Genomic DNA, 17,781 nt, shown 5'->3' with positions numbered 1-17,781 from the left:
AGCGGAGAAGGGGAAGGAGGGGCTCACGGTAGATCTGGCCTCCCCGACCGTGCCACCGCCGGATCCGCCGCCGGGGCCTCCGCCAGGGCCGCTGTCGCCTAGATCTACCTGGTGGAGAAGGGGAAGGAGGGGCTCGCGGCAGATCCGGCCTCCCCGGCCGCGCCACCGCCGGACCCACGGCCGTCCACGCCTGGATCCGTGGCCGGCGCCCTCGATCCACGCTTGGATCCGCGTCCGTCCACACCGGCGCCCTCGCCTGGATCCGCGGCCGCGATGCCGTGCCACCACGTGCCTCGAGCCACCGTCCACCGCCTGTTGAGGGAGGAGGAGAGGGAGGAGGAGGGCCGCCGGTTGAGGGAGGACGAAGAGGAGAGGAAGGGAGGAAGAGGGACGCCGTGCCTCGTGTGGGAGGACCGAGAGGAGTGGTGGCTACCGCCGGTTGAGGGAGGAGAGGATCGGAGGAGAGGGAGAGAGTGGCTACCGGTTGGGGGAGGAGTGGTGGAGAGAGAGAGAGAGGTGGAGTGAAAACCCTAAAACCCCCCGTATATAAAAGCTCGATAAATCAGAATTGGATACGGGCCTCGCTGGTGTGCCTATTGGGCCGTGGCCTTTTCCGTGGCAGGCCTTATAATGTGTCCGCCACAGAAAATCGATTTACCGTGGTGGGCACCTTAAGACGGCCGCCACGGTTAATAGGGTATTTTCTATGGCGGGAATCTTAATATGCCCGCCACCGTAAATCGTTTTACCGTGGCGGGCAAAAATGCCCGCTGCGGAAAATAAAAAGTGCCCGCCGCGGTAAATCGTGGGATTTACCGTGGCGGACAAAAATAGGAGCCCGCCACGGAGACCTTCGGGACGATGCTGCGCAAATTGAATTTTGTAGTAGTGTATAGCCTCCCCTAAAAATCGATTTATGTTCTTATTTTTTAGCTGTTCAACAAATCGATTTGTAGGGACGCTCTACGTATCAATTTGTATAGGTGGTTGAAAAACCATCTCAACAAATCATTGATGTGACGGAAAAGTAGAGGCGCCCAACCACCTCTGCAAATGTCTGACATAGTAGTGGCTATAGCTGATTTAGCTTGCTATTAGTTGTTTGAAGAGGAAATCGCTAAATGCCTTGGCCCATTATTTAAAATACTGGTTATTACTTTTAACAATGTATAGAACTTTCAATATTACTCCATCGGTGGCTTCGGCTCTGGCTACTCGCTCCCGTCCAAGCAGGCGGCGCTGGACCTCTTCACCTACCTCTGGAACGCCTTCTTCGGTGGGAGCAAACCCGGCGTGCACCGCCCCTTCGTTCGGCGACACGTGGCTGGACGGCGTCGACCTATTCTTGGAGCATGGCACGGACACCGCCGACCGGCACTACTACAGGAATCAATTTGCGCAGCATGGCCAAAATAGGCTCCGTGGCGGGCACCTCTTTTGCCCCCCACGGTTAACCGGTGGCCGGCCAGCGAGGCCGGCCACCGAGGCGCCCGCTGCGGGAAAAGGGTTTACCGCGGTAGGCCACCTTACTTGCCCGCCGTAGGAAATCGTTATTTACCGCGGCGGGCGGTATAAATCGCCCGCCGCGGTTAATACGATTTACCATGGCGGGCTCTTTAAACTGCCCGCCGTGGTAAAGAGTTGATTAACCGAGGCAGGCGCTTTATCTTGCCCGCCGTGGTAAAGCCTGTACAAATACACAGCACCACCCCTTCATCTTCTCCACGGGTCTTCCTCTCTCAAACTCAAGGGGGCAGGCTTTGTCCTAAAATTTGAGGAAACTTTTGATTTGAGTTGAAGGGCTTGGATTTGAGGGAGGAGGACATCATAAGAGGTTCATAAAGGCTCTCCCTCTCTCCTTCCATCCTCTCTCTCTATTTCCATCACCTAGAGTTCTCTCTAGATCTAGATCTAGATCTAGATCAATTTTAATGGAAAAAATGATGTCATGTATTTCTTTAACTTTAGATTCATCATAGATGCATGCTTCATCTTTCACATCGTCATTTCCTCTCTTTTTCATGATTTTGGATGTAAAAATCATCAATTTCTCCTAATTCTTCTTTATTTAATGTTGATTGTGACGGATAATGTTCGCAGGTATGATGGATAGGTCGGAATGGATGTACCGGATCGATAGAGTGAATGATCCGCGGTACCTCTTTGAATTAAGGAAGTTTATTGCTGCTAGTAAAGCTCACCGTGAGAGACTGAAGCGGATGAAAACCATATGTCCATGTTCTCGTTGCAAGAACCTAAAAGCCCACCGAGACAGCGAGGTGCAAATTCATTTGATCATGTATGGTTTCATCGAGGGCTACACAATCCGGACATTTCACGGTGAAAGAGTTGGTGCGAGTGGCGGTGCATCTGGAGTGAGCTCTTCGACGCCGACGACGATAGCACCATTGGTGAATAAAGATCCTTTAGGAGCACCCGGCTCCTCATCATCTTCAGTAGTAGCTGTGCCAGCCGATAGTGACAACAGTTGTCGTGATTACATCACGGTGGATGATCTAATGCAAGACATGGCCGACGAAGCCGGCGACGGTGGGGATGGTCAGGATACTGTGAGCCAACCCAAGGATGTGCAGCTTGTTGAAGATCTAGTCAAACACTTCGATGAAGACGACGTTGTGTTGGGTTGCCCAAAGTGGTTGGAGAGTTTCAGAGAGTTGAAGCAGGCGGCAGTTGATCCTCTCTATAAGGACGGCGGTGATTGTCCGAAGGAGTGCACGGCGCTCCGTTTTAACCTCCATATGTTGATGTTGAAGGCTCATCATGGTTGGTCTGACACTAGCTTCAATGAGTTGTTAAGCTACCTTGCCACCACGTACTCGGAAAAGTCTAGCACTGTCGGTGTGGTACCTGCCCGTGACCGATCGCCTGCGTGCAATATTCAGAAACCCGGACGATGCCAAGCTCATGTCCTGGCATGCATCAGCTGACCGCCTGAAAGATGATGGCAAGCTATGGCACCCATCCGATGGCAAGCAGTGGAAGGATTTCGACGAGGCCTACCCGGAGTTTGGCAAGGAGCCCAGGCATGTTAGGTTCGCACTGAGTACCGACGGGATGAACCCATTCGGTGAGCTTAGTAGCTCGCACAGCACTTGGCCCGTCGTGCTCACCATGTACAACCTACCTCCCCATCTATGTCAGAAGCATAGATACCTTATGCTGACCATGCTTATCTCCGGACCGAAGCAGCCCGACAACGATATAGATGTGTTCCTAGAGCCGTTCATGGAGGAAATGAAGATACTATTTGATGTTGGGGTCCAGATGGTGGATGCATCCCGCAAGGAGAAGTTCACACTAAAAGCAATCATCTTTGTCACCATCACCGATTACCCTGGTCTCTTCTCAGTGTCGGGGCAGATCAAAGGGAAGACCGGCTGCGTAATTTGCATCGACAGGACCTGCTACACTTACCTTAAGGGATCCAATAAGATGGTGTACACGAGGCACAGACGGATCCTCGCCAAAAATCATAGGTATAGAAGAAGTATTATGAACAAATACTTTGACAATCAGGACGAGCCATAGCGTGATCAACTGATGCAGACTAGTTGGGGGACAAAGGTGTATGAGATGGTCAAGGACATGGATCAGGTGGAGTTTGGAAAGAAGAAGAAGCCGCCTGAAGAGGGGACCAAGCAGACAAGGAAGCGAAAGCAGGACTAGACGGAGGAAGTCCCCGCCGCCGTTCCTTTCAAGAAGAAGTTAATTTTCTTCAAGTACCTGTCGTATTGGAAAACACTGAATACACCCCATGCCATCGACTGCATGCACCTGGAGAAAAATGTCTTCGAAAGCACGATCGGTGTCCTGCTGGACATCAAGGGCAAGACAAAGGATGGTATCAAGTCACGGACGGATCTTGTCAATCTGGGCATCAGGCCGGACCTTCACCCGGGACCGCCTCAGAACGGTAAAGTCGATATCCCGGGTGCGGCCTACAACCTAACGCAAGACGAGAGGACGGATTTTCTTAAGTTGCTTAGGGGTATCAAGGTGCCGACTGGTTTCTCTTCCAACATCAAGAGCCTGGTCTCCATGAAAGACCTCATAATGACCGGCTACAACTCACACGACTGCCACGTCATGCTGACGGTGTTCCTACCAATTGCGATTAGGGCTATTCGTCCAGAGTACATGAAGATGGTCATCACACGGATGTCATACTTCTTTAACCGCATCACCTAGAAGGTCATTGATAAGGCTGAGCTGCCTGCCCTGAAGGAGTTCATCACGGAGACCCTTTGCCAGCTCGAGATGTGCTTTCCACCATCTTACTATGATATTATGCCACACCTAATGATGCATATGGTCGATCAGATCCATCAACTGGGCCCCATGTACCTACACCAGATGTGGACGTACGAGCGGTTCATGTCCACCCTCAACAGATACGTCCATAACCGCGCTTACCCAGAGGGCTCTATGATCGAGTCATACACAATGGAGGAGGCCGTGAACTGGTGTATGAGGTACATAAGAGATGGGAGGGTGATTGGGCTGCCTGTCCATCACCACGAAGGCAAAACCTCAGGGATGGGGTGCACAGGCCGAAAAGTATGCACCGATGTGGCAAACCGAATGGTGCAAGAAGCTCATTACAGCATCCTTCATCAATTAGTGAGCATGGAGAAATACATTGAAAAGCACCTGGAAGAGATCCGCGCCGCTAATGACGGACAGGGCACGGAGGCATGGGTCTAGAACCATCACAAGAGCAGTTTCATAGAGTGGCTCAAAGAGCAACACATACCCCTTGAAGGATGCCCTGATGAAGATACGGAGACCGTTAAGAGGCTTGTGTTAGGCCCATCCAGCCAAATCACCATGTGGCAAGGGTATGACGTCTAGGGCTACAGGTTCCACACGAAAGACAAGGACAAGAAGAGCTCGGCACAAAACTACGGTGTTCGATACGAGGGGGAAGAAGAGTCCACGGGCCAGAGGAGGCAATACTATGGGCAAGTCGAAGAAATATGGGAACTTGACTACGGCCAAAACCTACGCATAACCGTCTTTCGTTGCCAGTGGGTCAAACCGAATGCGGTTGCAGTGGACAGTTATGGGCTAACCACCATGGACCTCAAAAGTATCGGCTACAAAGATGACCCGTGGGTACTAGCAACCAATGTCGCGCAAGTGGCCTACTATATATATGCAAAGGACCCAAAAAGGCATGTGGTTGTGTCCGGAAAGCAGCAGATTGTGGGAGCTGATGGGGTGCAGAGTCCCGAACAATACAACAACTACGCAGAGCTCGAGCTTTTTACCGATCATCCAAAGAAGATCAAGGCTGTCGAGGACCGATTCAACAAGTCCAGGATGATGCTGTGGGCCTACCCTGACGGTGAGAAGAGGACGGTGAAAGCACCTGAACCAAAATGATATATGTATCCCAGAGACATATATGTAATAATATAGCTCGATCTATTGAAGACAAGTTTTGTAACTTATTATTAATATCATGGAACCATACTACTCTACTAGTACTACTAAATCTACTACTACTACTATACAATACTACTCTACTAGTACTACTCAACCTACTACTACTATCTATTGTACTAATACTACTCTCTACTACTCACATGTACTCTACTACTACACAGCACTACTCTACTACTACTACTACTACACAGCAAATGCAAAATGCAAAAATAAGTTTTAGATTGATAATAAATATCAATGTTAGATTGAATGAGCAAATGCAAAAATATTAACCATGGCGGGCACGTAACAGCGCCCGCCGCGGTTAATAGATTAATCGCGGCGGGCAGTCTAAGATGCCCGCTGCAGTAAACATTTACCGCGGTGGGCGGCTTATATTGCCCCCCACGGTTAATCTGTGGCTATATATGTGCCCGTGCCCGTGCCCAAATTTTCTAAGTATTTCGTGCCCATCCTCCTCCCCCATGCCCGTGCCCGCCGCCAAGCTCCTCCGCAGTGACCCCCGCCGCCGTCCTTCTCCCCCGTGCCCGTGCCCCACCCCCGTCCTCCTCTCCCCGGAACCCTTGCTCCGGCCGCTGAGCTCCTCCGCGCTGGGCCCCGTCCCTAGAACCCTAGCGTCGGCCCCCGCACGCGCCCCCCACCCCCGTCCTCCTCCCCGATCACCGTCCACACGCTGGGCCCCGTCCTTGGAGCCCGGAGCCATAGCTCCGGCCACCGACACCGAGGGCCGCCGCCGTCGCCCCCGCTGACCTTGGTCGACCACACCGATGCCAAGGGCCGCCGCCTCTGTCCACGCGCTGGAACCCTAGCATCGTGCTCGCTCCTTTCTTCCCCGGCTCCATCTCCGAGGTTTGAAACTGTATGTGATTTCTCCCTTATGTGTCCATTTCTGAGCAATGCCTGTGATGAATTTGAACTGCTGCCTGTGATGAATGGCATATGTGATGCCCTTAGGGCTTGTTTGGATAGAACCCTGGGCTAGTTGCCTGGTCTATTCACCTGCCTGGGAGTTGCCTGTATTTATTTGCAAGAATGCCTGGCCAGGCAAAGCTAAAACATGCTGTGTTGTTTGGTTGATGCCCTAGAAGTGAGCCTGGGCTGGTAGAGAAGCCAGGCATCGTTTGGTTGTTCAGCTTGCCTGGGTTACACTCATCATTGTGTATGAGTGCCAAGATTACTTTCATATGAAGCATTTCATTGATAAAGTAATTGTTGACATATGGAGGATTTCACATCATGAGAATAAATAAACCAAATATCTGATATAAAATAAGTCATTATATTTTCAGTTGAGAACAACACATTATGAAACAAATAAACCATGAACTCATGTTCCAGAAAAAGTAATGAACTCATATGAGCTCTATTCATAATCTCTCACACAAGAGTTTTCAAGCTATAGGCTAACAAATATTGCAACTTAAGATTACATAATAATTCGTTGATACACAAAAGAATGACAAATATGCTGTCCCAAGAGTCTGAAACTTCTCCATAAGCATCAGCTACTGACTATCAACTTTGGGAGCACCTAATAATTCTTGCAACTTGTCAAAGAACTGAATTGGTTTTGAGAGAATCCCACTGTCATTTGGCGGCATTAAAAAAATAAGAATCATTCAAGATAATACATGTAAGATGAATATTTAGGCGCGATAATTATCGAGAGTTCACACAAAGTAGACTTGGAGAGAGTCACCATTTTTGTGTCAGCCACCGCCACTCTCATTCATATGCTTAGCCACAAGTCCCCAACTAGTATCCTTATGCTGCCTCGAATGACGCTGAACTTGATCCATAGTATAGGTAGTGCCATATTTGGAGTTTACGGCAGATGTACAAGCTGTGTGATGCATCTTCTTGAAAACACTTTTTGGAGGCATCACCAGCTTCTTCTCAATGTACCAATCAAGGAGAAATTCAGATATTACTGCAGGCCAATTTGTAGATTTTGCCCTTGGATTTGATCCTGCAGCTTTTTCACCTCCCTTGCCCTTAGCATTCATGCTGCTTTCTCTTGTATCCATTGAGTGAACTACAGGAAAAAAATGCAAGTGAAGAAAACAGCAAGCAACATTATAGGTCTGACATATATATTGCAGTGACGAAAATAGCAATCAACAATACAGGAATACAGCAAGCAAAAGTACATATATGTTGGCATGTTGCTAAATAGTAATAAGTCTTACAAGCTACTGGTTCAGTAAACTATATTGACAATGGGAATTAAAATATTGCAAGGAAACATAGCTAATTGTGGCCAATCACACAATTTCTCCAAGAAGGTGGCAAAAGATAGCTTATTACTTTAATAAATTTATTAGATGGCAAGCGTGTTACCTACTAATTCTTCCAAAAAGGAAAATTGTAAAAATATAATAATGGAAGCTACTTCCATTGATCGGTTCTGTGCTTTGGATTACAGCCAGCCAGCCAGGCAACTCGGGGGAAGCCCAGGCGCTCGATTTCTTACGCCTGGTGCCCGGCAACCGGTCCAGGCAGCTCCCACTAGGCAAGGATAGCCAGGGTTCCATCCAAACAGAGTCTAGGCAACCTCCAGGCTGGGGTCCAACCCAGACAAATTTGGCCAGGGTGCCATCCAAACAGCCCCTTACTTTTGGTGATGAGATCAAGTGGGCTTGTATCTAATCCTATTTTTGGATTTCTATTGCTTCCTGTGCTGCTAGACTTCAATGCTATTTTTGGCAGTGTCAATTTTTGGATTTCTGTTGCTGCCTGTGATGCCAGACTTCAATGCTGAGCAATGCCACTGCCTATGATGTCTCTAATATTGCTGCCGCTGCTAGTGAATACTACTACTACTACTATACAATCTACTACTAAACTCTACTCAATCTTCTACTAAACTCTGCTAACACTACTACTACTGAACTCTACTACTACTGTCTTGTTGGCTGCTGTCTTGCTGACTAAATTGAGCAGTTCCTCTACTACTCTTACTCTTACTGACTAAATTTGATTGAACTGTGATGGGGGTTTATTGCTGCCTATGATGCCAAACAAACTTTTGAGCTGTACAGCTCTTACTCTACTCCTCTTACTCTACTCTACTCTACTCTCACCTCCTCTAGTCTTCTACTCTATCTTGATGGCCGAAGGACTTAGCCCTTTGGGGCCGAATTTTGAAACTATCTTGATGGCTTTTGTTTGGTATTTGCAATGATGATTCTTTTCACACTTCTAAGCTGAGGCAGTGGCATATGCAATGATGTGAACCCTTTTATGCTGAGGCAGCGGCGATGATGATCGAGTGCCCCCGCTAAACTAGGATGGCTTGTATACCAGATACAAGCAACCAGTTTAAAAGCGATGTGATGACAATGGGGCAAATCTGAGCCAACTACTACTACTTTACTACTCTAGTACTACTCTACTTTACTACTCTAGTACTACTCTACTCTACTACTCTATAACTATGTCTATACAACTGAAATATGTATTCATTGTAGCTTTCCAATGGCGGAGGAACCGATAAGCGAATGGCGCGACCCTACCCCTAGTGCATCATCATCAACTAGCCTCGAGAGCCAAGTGTCCGTGACCCCGAGGCCAACAAAGAAACGTCATACAGAGGACGAAGATGATCCGACCTACCAACCGAGGGATGACAAAGTTGAAAGTGCGCGGTCTCCAAACCCTGAACAGATGCCGATGGTGCCTTGAGAATTGAATTTCGAGGAGGAACAAGTCAGGGACAAAGAACCCCCCGCTCCATCTCCAACCACTTCAGGCAAGTCTAGGGGTCAGAGGACAAAGCTGGGAAGGGGGGAACACGGGAGGCACCAGAGGAAAACCCATGGCGAAGTCCATGTGATCCATGAGGTGGGACCAGAGGGAAACCCGTTGTCGCCACCCACGGTCCTTGCCAAGTTCAGCAACCAGGTGGCATGTATAGTCAAGGACAAGGTGGAGATCACTTGGGAGGAGTGGAACAATGTCCCGGTCGACTACAAGACACATATCTAGGGTGAGGTGACGAGGAGCTTCCATTATCCCGAGGACGCCGATCTGAACAAGTGCAGGGAGTGGGTCATGCACGTGGCAGGAAGAGCCTTTAGAAACTTCAAGTCCATGCTGACCAGGTACTACCTGAAGCTAGGCAAGTCACCCTATGTCAAATACACTATGGTGAAGGAACATCACTAGGAAGAGTTCTGCAAACAAAGAACAACACAAGAAGCAAAGGCAAAGAGCGCCAAGTTCAGCGCACTCACGAAGAAGAACCTGCACTCCCACCACTCGGGCATGACTGGGTTTGCTGGTAAGAGGCCCCAGTGGCGGGAGGAAGAAAGGGCTAGAGCTGCCGCCGGGCTTCCCGATCCGTACGATGGTGTAGACTTGAGGGCTAAGGACTTCATCTATGCCCGCAAGCCAAAGAAGCTCAAGGAGGGTGCGAGCAAGTTCAATGAGCCCAAGTTTGAAGAGGTGGAGAGGGCTCTCATCGAGGCCGCTAAATCCAAGGACAGCTTTGAGGTTCGCAGGGGCCAAGACTTGCTGACCCTGGTGCTGGGAACCCCCGAGCACCGTGGCCGCGTCCGTGGCATGTCGTCGAAGATGAGCTGGAACTCAGTGGAGTCATGGCAATCTGACGCTGCCACATACCGGTCAAGGCAAAGGTACAAGGAGGGCATCTTTCAGAAGGGCTATGATCAAGGCATGGCCGAAATGATCAGCCGGTCCATAAAAGAAGCCTTCATGAGCAATGACCCAGATATGGTGTCGATGAGGTCACAGATGCTTTGCCAGGCTGGCGTGGCCGTGCCTCAAGTTCCACAAGGGCAGACACAAGGGCAGCCATTGCCGATGATCGAGGATCGCCCAAGGCACCCCGTCGACGACATCCGGGAACCCATGCGCGTCCACCTCACGATCCCGTTCGGCAGGGCGAAAAAGTTGACCGTGGGTGAGGGTTACATGCACCCCAAAGAAGATATCAAAGATTTTAACCAAGACCAGATCCCTGCCAACTATGCTGCCGTGATACTTACATGGTATGCGACCGAATACGAAGAATTTGAAATGGAATATCCAACTGCAGAAGGGGTAACGATCCTTGGAGCTGCCATGGGTTCCGAAGTCCTGTGGAACAAGGCCGACATAGAGATCATTCTCTCGACGCCGACTTCTACGCTGATGGCGACACCAGCATCACAACCATCCGTTGTCAGATCTTGTCCCCCCGATGATCCGGATCACGGCGACGGCGATGACGAAGGCAATGGCGGGGATGACAAGGGAAAGAACTCACCCCGAGGCACAAGCCCTCACCCTCGTTCTCCTCCTCCAACAACAAGTCCACCTCCACCTCCCGGTAGTCCGTCTAAGGGCACGAGCAAAGGACCGGGAGGCACAAGCCCTCACCCTCGTTCTCCTCCAACAACAAGTCCACCTCCACCTCCCGGCAGTCCGTCTAAGGGAACGAGCAAAGGACCGGGAGGCACAAGCCCTCACCCTCATTCTCCTCCTCCAACAACAAGTCCACCTCCACCTCCCGGCAGTCTGTCTAAGGGCACGAGCAAAGGACCGGGAGGCACGGAGGAACCGGGGGCAAAGACACCGCCTGCTGCCATTACGAGCACAAGCCACTGTCCTCCACCGTCGGCGAAGACTAAAGGCGACCAAGGGCAGCTCACATACTCACTTGAGTTCAAAAGGTATGGTAGCGGCGAGCATAATTTGCTAATAACTTTTCTTTGCCATAATATGGTACTAACATTTCTATCCCAGGCCGAGATCACCTTTCCATCTATTTCCTGAATTGGATGACTGCCCCGGCCATTACGAGCATGGGAAGTTCATGATAACCTAGGCCCAACTCGTCGATGAGGAAAGGTGGGAGACAAGGAGGTTTCATCTCTGGTACATGGAAGCGGCAAAAGCTGGCCTGCATAGTTTTCTAGTCAAGGTTGTGGCGGAGTACTTCCACTTGCCCGGCAATGATGTAGAACTCCCCGTGGACTTCCACGACATGTACAGACTACTGCGGGAACAAGACCTTGACATCGCCCAAGTCACCTTGTTCTCTATGTAAGTGATGAATTGCGAGTTTCACATATCACCTGCCTTTGAATCGGTCAAGACTACTTATATATGCCACGATGGCTTGTCCTTGCAGGTTGATGGCCTATATATCCAAGGAACTAAAACTTGATGTTATCTATCTATCTCCAATGCATATTGCTCAAAGAATCATCATTGGTTACCACCTAGATGACAATCATCCAACCATGAAAGACTTGACCAAGCGACAGAGAGAGGCGCACAGGAAGAAACTGATGGACAATGAGAAGTTGAACATTTCAAGATATATACTAGGAGCAATGAAGAAGATCAGGGGAAATGGGTGTATCCTAGCTGCCTACCACTTTGGGTAAGTCAAAGACATGCCTGTAGAGATAAGTGGGTAGCTAGCTAGTATTATTATTTCTCGCCGTAACCTGTATTTTGTTTCAATGGCGTAGCCAAGGCCTCGAGGGTCACTGGGTTGCATTTATCATCTACCCTCAGGATGGCAGGGCCCGCGTATTTGATTCGTTGACAGTGCCAAACTTAAAAGGATACAAGGCCTTTGAAGATTGCCTCAGAGTGTAAGTGACTGAACTGTCTTCTCATATGCGTTCTAATGCCCTGCCTAATACTAGTACATTTCGTATAGCGCTTATAAGGAGTACGTGAAGGATCCTGAATGCTATGATCGAAGAACAGAGAATTTTAAGGCTAAGCATAAGAACCGCATCGAAATCAGACGCAACTTTCCGGTAAGTATTTGAAAGGTTTAATTGTGTTTTCCGTTCATATGCGTTCTAATGCCTGTGTTGTAATGCTTGCGTATCGATCATGCAGTGTGCCAAACAACCGGTAGGATCACAAACCTGTGGTTTCTACGCCTGTGAGTTCCTGAGGGTGTGCAAGCAGTACAACAACAGTTGGAGGGTGCTCAAGAATGGATTGAACTGGTCGAGAGACATGCAGAGCACCCAACACAGCTTCAAGCAGACAAAAGCGGACATATGTAAGTTTGTCTTAGACAAATGCGTGCTTGAAGGGGGCACGTTCTTCAATGAGAACAACCCGCTAGCGATTTTACCAGAGTACGAGAGGCTGAGGAAATGGTCCACGATGATGCGTCCGCAGGATTACACCTTAGCGCATGTATGACGACTTTAATATGTAAATGTAATGAATTAACGATGACAAGAACGACTAAGTGAATGTATATATATGTATATTATCTCATGTGTAATGCATGCATACTTTTTAAGTTTAATCTGTGAAATCTGGATGTGATTTGAATTTAAATTTATATGCCTGATGTATTTTTTTTAATTCAGGAAATAATTTACCGCGGCGGGCAAATAATAAAGCCCGCCACGGTTAATGAACATAACCGCGGCGGGCCACAAAAGGTGTCCGCCGCGGTAAAATAATTTACCGCAGCGGGTGGTGTAACGTGCCCGCCGTGGTAAAAGTATATTTACCGCAGCAGGCACGTTATACCGCCCGCCGTGGTAAATCGGTTAACCGCGGCGGGCAAAGTCGCCCGCCGTGGTTAAGCCATGATTTACCGTGGCCTCTAGGCCACGGCAGACGGCTTTGCTCGCCGTGGGAAACCAAAAACATCCGCCTCTAGTAAAGTTTGTGTAGTAGTGCGGTACGACGTGCTGGCGCTGGAGCTCGCCAAGCACAACATCCGCGGCGGGCCCGGGAAGCCGCTGCACCTGACGGCGACGCCCGCTGCGGGTTCCTGCCGGCCGGGTACCTGAAGCGCGCGCTGGGACATGGGGATCTTCGAGCGCGTCCACGTCAGGATCTACGACAACGACTACTGCGAGGCGTACTGGCACCTGGACTGGGACAAGTGGACGGCGGCGTACCCGGCCACCTCGTTCTACGTCGGGATGACGGCGTCGGAGATGACGCACGGGTGGGTGCACCCCAAGAACGTCTACAGTCTACCTACGACGTCGCGCCGTCCGTGCAGAAGGCGAACAACTACGGCGGCTTCATGATCTGGGACCGTTACTACGACGAGCTCTCCAACTACACCAGCATGGTCAAGGACTATGCTTGATGATTTCTCAGTTCAGACATGCATGCTGCGTCAGCATCACTACTGTCTGTCTGTCACCGTCAACCACTAGCTTCTCCCCGACCTGCATAAGCCGAAGTAGTATAACTGTATGTAGTCATCACTGTGGTGGTGTGTAGTGTGTTTGCATTTTGCAAGAAGGGATAAAGTGACCAATAAATAAGAGTAAAATACATGACTACTACATAAATAACTTTTTTTAGTAACAAAGCCATTTTTAGTAGAGACGGCTGAATCAAAATCTGTCTCTAAAAATGGTTCCCAAGCTACTCATCTCTAGAAATCGAAATCAATTTTTAGACACAGCTGGAACTCACAGTCGCCTCTAAAAATGCTTCTATCTTTAGATGAGTTTGGTAAAGTGAATACGAAGGGAACATTGGTGTCCTTAAGTCACGGGTGAGTACGGGATGGTAGTGGTTAGGAGAGTAACGGGCAAGAGTTGATGTCGAGGGTTTGAGCCTTCGCAAAAAAACTGCGTAACTTAAGATTTGAGATGCGTGATCCGTGTGGCTGCGTGGTGGAAGGCCTCCCTGGACTAAAAAAAATTACCATTATTTGCCGGATTTATAATTTCTAGAAAATGATTTGTAGATGCGGCTGTATTTCGAGCCGACTCTAGAAACTTGATTTCGAACCACCTCTACAAACTCGATTTTGATAAACAACTCCTATTTCCAGCCGCCCCTAGAAATCTATTTGTAGAAACGATTCCTATTTTCAGCCAACTCTACATTGTAGAAAATGATTTGTAGATGCGGCTGTATTGTAAGACGTTTCTAGAAACTCAATTTCTATAAGCGGCTCCTATTTCGAGCCGTCACTAGAAATATATTTGTGTTCTTATTTTTTAGTTGTCTTTATAAATCGATTTGTAGAAGTGGTTTTTTAACCATCTCTACAAATTGATTTGTATAAATAGTTAAAAACCCGTCTTTACAAATCATTTATATGTGTAGGGACAAAAAAGTAGAGGCGGCTGAAAGCCACCTCTGCAAATGTTTTGCGTAGTAGTGGCTATAGCCGATTTAGCTTGTTATTAGTTAAATGTCATAGCTCGTTATTTAAATTATTGGTTTTTTTACAATTTTTAAAATACTGGTTATTACTCTTAATGATGTATAGAACATTCAATATTATTACTAGTAGTATACCAATTCCGAATCTTTTCATGTCAATAATGAAACTGTGTATAGATCATGTGACATAATCACTAAGGATGAAAACGGTACGGAAATATCTCGTACCGAACCGCATCATTTTCTATATTTAATCTAATCGAATTCGTATTTTCGAACAAATTCAAATTCAGTTCGAAATTCAGAACATCAAATTCAAAATCAGAAGGAAAACGGTTTTGACACTTTTCCGACTATTTTCTACTTTTCTACTTAAAATTCGGAATATCCTGAATTCGAAATTGTTTCGAAATTCGGTTTAAACCAAATTTGGCCCGCTAAAAGTCCAGCCTTAAAAAAATTGTATCTTTTTCAAACGATCTCGGATGAAGATGATTTTTATATAAAAATTGTAGCTCTCGACGAGATCTAACGAGATCTACAGCTTTCTAGTTTTTAGTTTTTTCATTTGAGGTCTTTAGGATGTTCAAAAAATTAAACAAAGTTTTAGCGGTATATTAATCGCATCCAAGCGCTTGTTGCCTTAGAAAAATCAGATCTTTCTTACACGGTGTTGAATGAAGATATTTTTTAAAAAAGTTATAGGACTTATTAATTATTATTCACTTGTTAATTGTTATGCACTTGGTCCTATGGGTCAATATTCCGTATTGATTTTTCGTATACCAACCGTGTTCGACATAATTCCGCTCGAATTAGTTCGTTTATGAAATTCTTGATATTCCGTAAGTTTGTGTTCGTTTTCGTGTCTGGCTTTACCGCTTTCGCTTTTGTTTTCGTATTTAAATGTAAAAAACGGTTGAGAGGTTTTTCGACCGTTTTCGACCGTTTTCATCCCTAATAATCACATAACCAGCATTCTTATTTATAGTGTTTCCAAAAAAAACATTCTTATTCATAGAACTATGATAGGGAAAGAAAATGCATGAGCACGTACACATCGACAAATAATTAAAAACAAATCAAATGGTAATACCTATACTCTCTTTGACCTACTAGCTACTTGACCCCCAAGAGGCTTCCCCTGTACAACCCAACAACGCTACACAATTTTCCGAAATTGACCACATCCTCACAGCCGCCGGTCCGTGGATTATACACCCGCACCACGCTATTGGGGTATCGCACCCAGAACGCAATGCGTCCATCGTCCAGCACCATCAACGGCAGCGCCATGATTTCGCCGTCGCCACGGAGAATCTTCCCTAGAGGAAGAGGCTCCACTCTCAGCCACGTCCCCCTGTCCAGGTCCGTCGTCAGCACCCACATGTCCATGGCGTAGGACAGGTAGTCATGGTGCACAAACACCAGGCAGCCGTTGAGCTCGACCAGGCTGAGGCTGTCGCTGCAGCAGTTGCGCTTGTCGGAGGAGAGCGGGCACTGGAGGAGCGTCGGCCTCCACTCCTCCGTCGCCAGGTCGAACGAGGCGATGACGTCGTACTCGGCCCTCTGAGGGATCAAGAAGTGGGCGACCCCTCGCGTAACCGCCCAGTGCCGGGAGGGCGCCGTGCCGACGACCACCGGAGGGCTCGGCGCCGGCCTCCAACGCTGCTTGCTGCTGCCGAGGGTGAGGATCTCGCATGGTTGCTTGGTTTCGCCGTGGCCAGCGGTGTAGACGCGGAGCACCTTGTGCTCTCCCGTCGCGGGGACGTGCCCGAACACGTACGCCGACGAGGTGTTCTGGCCGTTAGGTGCCGTGTAGGCTGGGATGTTGGTGACGTCGCCGGTGGCCGCGTCGAGCACGCTGACGGCCGCCGTGCCGCCGGTGCCGACGAGGCAGAGGAGGCCGCCGGTGACGCCGAAGTGGCCGTTGCCTTGGCGGTCCAGCCGGGCGACCGTCGCGCCTGACGCCACGTCCACGAGCTTGACGTCGACGCTGGAGATGTCGGCGGCGTTGTAGACGGCGGCGACGAGGAGCGGGTTCGTCTTGCTGGTTGGCCGTCCGACGGTGCGGAGGCAGCCGAGGAGCTTCGTAGGCGGGCGCAGCTGCCCGCCGTCGTCGTCCGTGGGGAGGACGGCGGCCCCGTTGTTGGGCGGTGCTAGCAGATATGCCATCGAGTCGAGTCAATACTCGATCGAGAACTAGAAACGATCGATCGAGAACCAGAACTGGCGTGATATGATTGTGTCCGTGCGCTCTTGTGGTGGCTTATTATAAGGACCGGCTAGGTGTCCTTGCGGCGAGTCCGAGTCAGCGAGCCTCACCGTCACCGACTCTCTCAAGACTCAAGTCTCGATCCCCTTGCCCTCACGTACGCGATCCGAAATTCCGAATAGGCGATCCGGCCGCGGTCTCACGTACGTTCCTCTCGCCATATATATCCGCTTCGGAGTCGCCGCCTGGATCTGGTCTAGCCACCGCACGACGCTCGTACGCAGGCTCGGACTCGGTGGCGACCCGAGCCCGAACAACGCCCACCGCTGCGAGTCCGACAGCCCCGTCGACGCGAGTCTGAACGCTGAGTGTCTTTGTGAACGGTCGAATCTGATTCAGTAACATCCAAGTATGTAAGATCAAACACTAATCTGACTCGTCTTGCAGGCGGGGCGGGTTTTTATCAGAGCCCGCATGTCCGCCCCGCAAAATCATGCTTTGCAGCATATGCGGACCAGCTGCAACATTTTCGCAGCATGATGTGTGCTGTTCCGCGAAGCCCACTGGGCACGAGGGCAAGCCCGCAACGTCCCGCAAGAACCCGCAACGATGGTTAGTTAGCTCCTTCGCTGCCATGTCCGGGCAAGTCCTTACGATGTTTGCAGATGAGCTCGTAGCAGCAACAAATCTAGCTAGTGTGCTTTGCAGGCCTTGCGGCTTTGTTGTATTAGCCACAGAGTCCGGTGGATCACGGCAGAGGGTCACAGTTGCGCTCGTGGGCAGCCACAAACCCGCTTAATTAGTTTGCGGCAAGCTTAGTGGGTAAGTGGCCGTCCGCAACCCGCCCCGCCTGCAATCCGAAATCTTACTAATGGATGCGACGTAGTAATGTAACTAAGGTCGAATAACCATCATAAAAAAATAGTGAAATCTACATTGACCTCTGTTGCTGCAAACTTCCCTCAACA

General features: G+C 49.2%; 1 protein-coding gene and 1 pseudogene across 1 annotated transcript; one reads left to right on the top strand and one right to left on the bottom strand.

The window, feature by feature from the left end:
* The first annotated feature begins 273 nt into the window (after positions 1–273).
* LOC136548100 (xylanase inhibitor protein 1-like) lies at positions 274–13,561 on the top strand (annotated as a pseudogene).
* Positions 13,562–15,717: 2,156 nt separating this feature from the next.
* Positions 15,718–16,773, bottom strand: LOC136548099 (uncharacterized). Its single transcript, XM_066539738.1, has one exon. The coding sequence runs from the start codon at positions 16,771–16,773 to the stop codon at positions 15,718–15,720; it is 1,056 nt and encodes a 351-aa protein (XP_066395835.1).
* Between the last annotated feature and the right edge of the window lie 1,008 nt (positions 16,774–17,781).

The sequence above is a fragment of the Miscanthus floridulus genome, chromosome 4 (assembly GCF_019320115.1).
Source record: "Miscanthus floridulus cultivar M001 chromosome 4, ASM1932011v1, whole genome shotgun sequence".
Lineage (NCBI taxonomy): Eukaryota > Viridiplantae > Streptophyta > Magnoliopsida > Poales > Poaceae > Miscanthus > Miscanthus floridulus.
The sequence above is the reverse complement of the archived record's forward strand: the minus strand, read 5'-3'. Positions and strand labels throughout refer to the sequence as shown.